Source organism: Peromyscus californicus, unplaced genomic scaffold (genome assembly GCF_007827085.1).
Source record: "Peromyscus californicus insignis strain IS unplaced genomic scaffold, ASM782708v3 Scaffold_21__1_contigs__length_65335640, whole genome shotgun sequence".
NCBI lineage: Eukaryota > Metazoa > Chordata > Mammalia > Rodentia > Cricetidae > Peromyscus > Peromyscus californicus.
In genome coordinates, this window is record NW_026294514.1 from 31,567,335 (window position 1) to 31,576,080 (window position 8,746).

Below are 8,746 nucleotides of genomic sequence, written 5' to 3' on the forward strand. Positions count from 1 at the left end.
AGAGGCTTCCTTTCCATCAGCTCTGCATCCCTAGTTCATGTACAACTTACGGAGATGTGCCTCAAAATCTTTCTGTCTTTCCACACTTGTAGGCTGGGCCTTTGCCTTCTGCCACCCTCTTGTAAGGACTTCTTTCTGCCTCTCTGCACCTCTCCAACCCTTTTTACTTCCATCACGCAGTGGCGAAACCTCATTGTTCTCAGAAACCTTGAATGGCTGCTCGAAGTTCCTTTCAAGATGTGTCTTTACACAACCATCATTCACCTCCCTGCCTCTTTTGAATTCTTTCCCTCCTCTTTTAGGCTTTAGTGATGATTCACCGACATGGCCCTTGCCAGTGCTATTCCACCTGGATACTTCTTACTCTTGTCAGTAAACTCATCTCAGGCCCCACTTGTAAGAATTCCTTCCAATCCACGGGTTGGCTGTGCTGGGTGGAATGCTGTTTTTGTGTTACTTTTCTCTCTGGGTAGTATGTGTTTGCCCATTGCCTTGCACGGCTGCTTTACCTGCTGGGTACTCACGAGTGCCAGGAGCATATTGGCTCAGTAGAATATATTGGAGTCCTCAGGTTGATGTCCCTTAAGTATAACTTTTTCCACTAAAGGATTTATTTAACTGTAGAAAATTAGGGTCTGATTTTATTAATGTAGTGTAAACTTTAGGGCAACCATCAATGCTTAGTTGAGAAAAGTTTTAAATAACTCGGTGACAGTATTTCTATGTGCTTAAGGTGTTAAGTACTGTTCTCAATGTTTCTGCCTTTGTTCTGTGCAGATCGTAAAAAGGACCTTGTGAAACTACAGGCAGGAGAGTATGTTTCTCTTGGGAAAGTAGAGGCAGCTTTGAAGAACCTCCCATTAATAGATAACATCTGTGCGTATGCAAACAGGTAAGCACATGGAGTCTGGGCAGAGTGTATAGGAGTTGATGAGTGTGCCATGAGCAGTTGCAGCCCATATGAACTGCTTGTGAGATCACTCTGGGAGCTCTTGTGATTCATGGGCCCACAGCTCGTGAGCTGGCACTTCCTTCCTTCCCTGTGGTGCTCTCCACTTCATCTTCCGTGTTTGTGCGCTGCTTCCCATCTCTCTGTAAGTGTCCTGCGTGACAGAGTTTAGGAAAATAAATTCTTCTTCCTGCTGCTGCCTCAACACCTAGCTATCTGTCTGCACATGGGAGCTTCGCAGACCCAATCAGAGACCAGGGGAATAAGCAGGGTCTTCCCGCAGGCCCGCCTTTCCTTCGCAGACCCAATCAGAGACCAGGGGAATAAGCAGGGTCTTCCCGCAGACCCGCCTTTCCTTCTCCCTGACTTCTGGCCGAGGCTAACCACAGCCTCACAGCCTCACAGCCTCACAGCCTCACAGCCTCACAGCCTCACAGCCTCACAGCCCATGGTCGCACTGGCAGCAGGGAAGGAAGTTTACGTTTAGGAACCTAGAGCTGTGTTGAGCAGTGTGATGGAGACTAGACCTGACTGCAGAAGTTACGGAGATTGTGATGCAGTGACAATTGCAAAGTCACAAAGAATTGTAGTTAAGTGACAGTTCTTCTCCAGTGATCATGGTTGCTTATCGGTGGGTAAGCCTAGACACCTGCCTGTAGCAGTTGATACAGTCGTGGGTGTCATAGGAAAATCAACTTAGAAGTAGACCTCGCCGCCGTGTACCCCAAGTAGTAGATGAGCTTCTGGTGGAGTAGTTAGTTGTCTTCTGAAATAATTGTGACAAGAAATGTTTCAGGTTTTGGAGATGTGGATTTTGTGATTTTGAGACAGGGTCTCTCAACATAGCCCTGACTGTCTTGGAACTCACTGTGTAGTCCAGTCCACCCTTGACCTACCTGCCTCTGCCTCTCAAGTGCTGCTGGAATTAATGGTGTGCACTCCCACACCCATTCCAAGATGGTGGATTCTTAAAATATTTGTCTAGACTTGACCAGTTAGTACATGGGCTCATCAGTGACTCTGCACTGTCATCAGCCGTTTGTTTCCTTCAGCATTGTTTCAGAGCTGGGTTTTATTTATTTAAGAATAACTCCAAACCTGGCAGTAGTGACACACGCTTTAATCCCAGTACTAGGGAGGCAGAGGCAGGCGAATCTCTGAATTCCAGGCCAGCCTGCTTTACAAAGTGAGTTCCAGGACAGCCGGAACTATTACACAAAGAAACCCTGTCTCAAAAAAACAAACAAACAAATAAGACAAAAAACTCTAAATGTTTCCATTCTTCATGATGCTGTTATTTTCAGGTTCAGGCTGACTTTGAATTCATGGCAGTCCTCTACCTTAGCCTCTCTGGGGTGGGGTCCCCAGGCTTTCTGCTCAGCAAGCATACTGTTTAATGCTGTTGTCTGTTTTTCAAAACAATGCCTGTCTTTGTGCATACCAAGTTCCTTTGGTAATACAAATTCTTCATCAGAAGAAAATGAGCATCTTTGCTGGACTCCCTCCCTCCTTTCTTTCCTCCCTCCCTCCTTCCTTCCCTTCTGTCAAGGCAGGGTTTCTCTGTGTAGCCCTGGGTGTCGTGAACTCACTCTGTAGATCAGACTGCCTGCTTCTTCCTCCCGAGTGTTTGGATAAAAGGCATGTTCCACCATACCTGGCTCATCACAAGATTTTGACTTGCTGCTACATTTTTTCAGAAACATAATTTACAGGTTTTACTTTTCTTATCTTGTTTCCAAGAATTTACTGGTCATTTCAAAGGATTGGGAAAAGATTTAATTTTCCTTTAAAAATGTGTACATTACATTACTTAGGCACACTTAGAATTTATGAAGTTTACTTGCAGTGAACTCCGCCAGAGCTCTTAAGTGTACTACTGAGTAGTGAGAGGCATTGCATGAGATAAGTGTGATGATAGTTTTTAATGTATGTTTGTGAGAGGCATTGTGTGAGGTAAGTGTGATGATAGTTTTTAATGTATGTTTGTGAGAGGCATTGCGTGAGGTAAGTGTGATAGTTTTTAATGTATGTTTGTGAGAGGCATTGCGTGAGATAAGTGTGATAGTTTTTAATATATGTTTGTGAGAGGCATTGCGTGAGATAAGTGTGATGATAGTTTTTAATGTATGTTTGTGAGAGGCATTGCGTGAGGTAAGTGTGATGATAGTTTTTAATGTATGTTTGTGAGAGGCATTGCGTGAGGTAAGTGTGATGATAGTTTTTAATGTATGTTTGTAGTTTTTCCGATAGTAAAGCATTGGCTATAGAGTGCCAAGGTAATCGGTTACATTGGTAAGCATGGTGCATGCTATTTTGGTCCTTTCTAAGTTATCCTTTCTGTGTTTCAGTTACCATTCTTACGTAATTGGATTTGTTGTGCCAAATCAAAAGGAACTCACGGAGCTAGCTAGAACGAAAGGATTTGAAGGGACTTGGGAAGAGCTGTGTAATAGCAGTGAGATGGAAAATGAGGTCCTAAAAGTACTTTCTGAAGCTGCTATTTCAGGTGAGTGTTCTGGTAAACTGATTTCTTAGAACTGAAATGTGGAAAAAAAAATATGCATTTATTTAACCTGTTAGGTTATAAAGGCTGGAATGCAGCCTTTTCAGGCCTCTTTGCAGGACATTCAAGTATTTGCTTCAACTACACTGATTTTTGTTTGTTTGTTATTGTTTTTTTTTTTTTTTTTTTTTTGAGACAGAGTTTCTCTGTGTAGCCCTGGCTCTCCTGCATCTCACTCTGTAGTTCAGGCTGTCCTTGAAATCACAGAGCTCTTTCTACCTCTGCTTCCCAAAAGTGCTGGGATTAAAGGCGTATGCCATCACTGCCTGGCCCTAAACTGATTTTTTTTTTTTTTTTTTTTTGGTTTTTCGAGACAGGGTTTCTCTGTGTAGCTTTGCGCCTTTCCTGGAACTCACTTGGTAGTCCAGGCTGGCCTCGAACTCACAGAGATCCGCCTGGCTCTGCCTCCCAAGTGCTGGGATTAAAGGCGTGCGCCACTACCGCCTGGCCCTAAACTGATTTTTTAAAATAAGTTTAAAAAATTTCTAATTTTCTTTTAAAATGCGTGCATGGCACTTTTATAATACATATATAATATGGAATTAGTGTCTTCCTTTTCTGTTGCTGTAATAAAATACCCTGCTAAAAGCAACTTAAGGGCAAGTCTGTTTTGGCTCACAGTTCAGTCCATCGTGGTGGGGAGGTTATGGTGGCAGAAGTTTGAGGAAACCAGACACATTGCATCCATGTCGTAGTCAGGAAGCAGAGAGGTGAATGTTGGTTTTCAACCAGCTTTCATCTTTTTTATGCTGTGTAGGGAATGGTACCACTCATAGTGGGCAGATCTTCCCACTTGAGTTAACCTAATCAGGATAATCTCCTGTTATTGTTTGGTTTTTGCTCTTTTACTCTTTGCTCTTTTGGGGGACCCACCACCCAGCTCCCAAATAAATCACACACAGAGGCTTATTAATAATTATAAATGTCCGGCCTTAGCTTATTTCTAGCCAGCTTTTCTTAACTTTAATTATCCCATCTACTTTTTACCTTTGGGATTTTTCATTTTCTTACTTCTCTAATCTTACTTTCACTCTTACTCCATGGTGGCTGGGTGGCTGGCCCCTAACATCTTGCTCCTTCCTTTCCTCCCAGATTTCTCCTTCTATTTTCTCTGCCTGCCAGCCCTGCCTATCCTTTCTCCTGCCTTGCTATTGACCATTCAGCTCTTTATTAGACAGTCAGGTGTTTTAGACAGGCACAGTAACACAGCTTCACAGAGTTAAACAAAGGCAACATAAACAAAAATAACACACCTTAAAATAATATTCTCTAACAGTCTCCCATAGGCATTCTTCGAGGCCCATTTTCCAGGTGGTTCTAGATCCTGTTAAGTGGACAGTATTAAGCACCGCAATCAGGAAATGCCAAGTTGGGATTTATAGTCTCTTGGCTGTTCTCATCCTTTTTAGCCTTTATGTTCTGCCTTTGCCTCTTCTCTGCTTGCCTCTGTTGTTCTGCAGAGCCCTGCTGTTTCCAGGGCGTGGTAGTTCCCAGTGAAAGGTCACCAGTATGTTATACTGGGATGTCCTATATCCTCTTTTTGTATTTTAAAGATCTGTATTAGTTTATGTTAATTATATGTAATAATGAGTCTCATGGCATTTTCCTACATGCTACGATGTCCTTCAGTTCCTAGGTGAGGTAATCAGGGTGTCTTAGAGGAGTGTGGATGAGGGGCAGTTGTAGGAGCAGGAGTGTTGTACTAGTGGCCACACCACTGGAGAGTGGCTCCTGCTCCTGGCAACTGTTCACAGCCGCCTAGAGGCCTCTCCTTTTCTTCCTGTCAAAGACTGATGTTTGTTCAGTAATAAACATCTGTGTCTAAGTGAAATACTAAATATCACACAAGCATTGCATTCTATTTTTACCTGGATCTGTTAGATATGATATTAAAAAATTTAAATTTGCATTTTCCAAATGAGGTAATTATTTTGGTCCATTATTTCAACTGTAATTATATTTTGGAATTTATGAACTTGAAAATAGTTTCTAACATTTTTTTAGTAATATAAAACTTTGGACTAATTCTAAATTGACTTAGTTTATATCCAACATTAATACTATTAATTAATATTCATTAAAACATATACCATTATTAAGCAAGGTAGAATATGGAAACATTAAGGCTTGTCCAGTGGGTCTGAAGAGATGGTTCAGCAGTTAAAGAGTGCTTGCTGCTCTCTCAGAGGATGGAGGTCAGTTCACAGCTCTAGGGCATCTGACATGCTTTTCTGGTGTAGGGACTTGTACTTACATGCACTTAAACACAGACACACATAAATAAAAGTAAATAAAAAATCCTATTTTTACATGTAACAAGTTTACTGCACTGCAGTGAGCGTACCATACAACTTGCCTATTTAATACGTATAAATACATGGTTTTTACATTCAACAGCTTGTACAACTGTTACCCTAGTCAATTTTCATCACCCGCCTCTACCCGCAGAAAAAATCCTTACCCATTAGCAGTCACTGTTCCTTAGCCTCTCAGTTCCCTGTCCTCGGAAACCACTAGTAGACATTCTGTCTGGGCAGACTGGCCAGTTTGGGAATGTTTATGTTAGTGGGGCCATCCTGCAGGATTGTAGACGTTTGAACATGTTTTCAAAGTCCATCCGTGTTGTAGCATAGATCAGTCCTCAGCCTCGTTTATTGTCAGTTGTGTGGATGGATAGATAGAAGGACATTTTCCTTCTCACTTTTGGCTCTTGAAAGTGGAGCTGATATGACCATTCATACTCCAGCTTTGATGTGGACATGTTTTCTCCCTCCCTGGTGCATACCTGTTAGTGAAAGCAGTGGATCCCAGGTTAACTTTTCATAACTCCTTTTAAAGAGTAGCCAGACTTTTTTTTCTAAAATTATTTCATCATTTTCTATATGATTTTCCAAAATGATGCCTTTTAACCACTGGTGTTTAAGAATTCCAATTTTTCCATATCCCTGCCTTATTGATTGCTCTTTTGATTCCAGGTGTTAATCTTCTTATGGCTTGATTGCCATTTTTAATGATTATTGGTTATGTTTCATTGCACTTGCTGGCCTGTATGTCTTCTTTTGCAAATGTTTTTTCAGTCTTTGTTCTCCTTTACTTGCTTGTTTTTGAGATAGGGTGTAGCCTATGCTGACCTTGAACTCACTATGTAAGCTGATCTGTTGACGATATCTAGGCCAGTTTTGTGTCTGTGTCTTTCTGGATTAGAGGTGTATCCCACTATAGTATCTGCCAGGATCCATGTATTGACTGTTGTAACAGTAAACATTGAGGTGTGTCTCTGTGGTATGTTGAGTTGTAATCATTTAAGTCTGTATTTTCCCAGGAGTAGTTTAGCCAGAAGATATACTTTTATTACTACTTAGCGTGCAGATTAATGTTGTCGTGACACGTTTGTACATACACTTCACTATACATCGCTCCCCTCCCTTATTCCTTTTTGATTGTAGTCCTCCCAAATAATTCCCCTCTGCTTTAATGTCATGCATAGCCTGTACCACCTTCTTTTTCAACTTCAGGCTTTTTTCTCTCCTCTCACACTCCCTTTCTCACTTGCATGTTCTACACGCACAGACATAGAAATTTAAACGACGTTACGTGTTATGTGAAGGCAGCATGTAATGCTTGCCTTTCTGAGTCTAGCATGTTGTGTTTGACACAACAATGTCTAGTTCTTTTCATTTTCCTGCAGATGTCATTTTTCATTTTCTTTGTCCTTCCTCCTTGGTTCCAGCTCCCGGAGGTGCATGGTGTAGTTTGGTGTGTGTCCCTGTCCAGTGAGTCTGTATGTGCTCTTCTTGTCTGTCTGTCTAGTTAGTGCTGTGTGCTGCACTTTTCCAGCCCAGTAATGGATTGGATAACCACATAAACGCAATTGTTTTAATGACAGAACTGCCTTCCATTAACACCTATATCATTTATTTAGTTTATTCTCCTATGGATAAATTAATTTGTTAAATGATTTTTTCTATTATAGTCCCCATGTGTCAAAAACTTATATGTTTGAAGCTCAGAAGTGAGACTGATACTGATGGGTTGCTTGTTTGGGTGGGTATGCCTCGAAGAACTGTACTGGTTGCTCAGAACGTTGACTCTGTTTCTAATGAGTGTGGATTCTTATTGTTGTGTTTTCCTTTGTTTTCACCATCTCAGCAAGTCTGGAAAAGTTTGAAATTCCAGTGAAAATTCGTTTGAGCCCTGACCCATGGACTCCTGAAACTGGTCTGGTGACGGATGCCTTCAAGTTGAAACGCAAAGAGCTTAAAACACACTACCAGGCAGACATTGAGCGGATGTATGGGAGAAAATAATTCGTTTTGGCATCAGTTTGCTAAAGTGAGCTCAGATCAAATAGGAAAATACTTGAAATGTACGTCTCTGGCCGAGGCAAACTCCGGTCCTCATATTACCCCAGCTGTTACTTCTCACTCCATCACCATTTTTAACGGACAGGATTAGTAAAATGTTAAGACAGCAAACCTGTGTCTGTTTCTTCCCCTCCTCCAGTTTGCTTCGGCATCTACGACTGTGTTTGTCAATAGGAGAATTTTTCTGAATCATACTGGGGAAGCAGTGATTTTAAAACCTCAAGTTTTTAAACATGATTTATATGTTCTGTACAATTGTTCAGTTTGTAACTTTTTAAAGTTTGGATGTATAGAAGGATAAATAGGAAATATAAAAATTGGTTATTTGGGGGGCTTTTTTACTTATTGTATTTAAAAATAAAAGGGTATCAATGTGAAATTATGTAAATTTTAAATGCTTATGAATCAAGTCACTGTTGAACAAAAGATTTGTTGCTGTGTAATTATTGTCTTGTATGCATTTGAGAGAAATAAATATACTCAGACTTACGTTTTAAGAAATTCAGATCTTGCGAATACCTGCCTGACACTGTTGGTTTTGTATACTTATTTTTCAACTGGGAAGACAGTTGGGTTGGCACTGCATGAAATGAAGTAGCAGGAGAGCGATGGAGTTCAGTGACAAGGCTGGTGGCACTTCAGGGCCTGACGCCAGCACAGTCAGTGCTTGTCATGTGGCTTCCCAGCCTCACGACTAGAGTGAGTGGGCACAGTCTGAATGACAGTGCAATCTCACAAGGAAAGGACGGAGCTGTGTGTGCTGGCGCTAGCAGTACACGCCTTTAATTCCAGCACTTGGAGGCAGATGCAGACAGATGTGTATGAGGGCAGTCTGGTCTCCATAGAAAGTTCCAGGTCAGCCACAGTTAC

At 41.5% G+C, this 8,746-nt stretch overlaps 1 protein-coding gene across 2 annotated transcripts in view; it reads left to right on the forward strand.

Annotated features, from left to right (window-relative positions):
• The window catches only part of Acsl3 (acyl-CoA synthetase long chain family member 3), a 60,422-nt gene extending 52,057 nt beyond the window's left edge, over window positions 1-8,365 (forward strand). For both annotated transcript variants that reach the window (XM_052749983.1, XM_052749984.1), the window contains exons 13-15: window positions 778-892; window positions 3,298-3,455; window positions 7,662-8,365. In XM_052749983.1, the coding sequence (XP_052605943.1) occupies window positions 778-892; window positions 3,298-3,455; window positions 7,662-7,819 (431 nt within the window). In that variant the 3' untranslated portion in view covers window positions 7,820-8,365. The remainder of the gene's footprint in view (window positions 1-777; window positions 893-3,297; window positions 3,456-7,661) is intronic.
• Window positions 8,366-8,746: the final 381 nt, after the last annotated feature.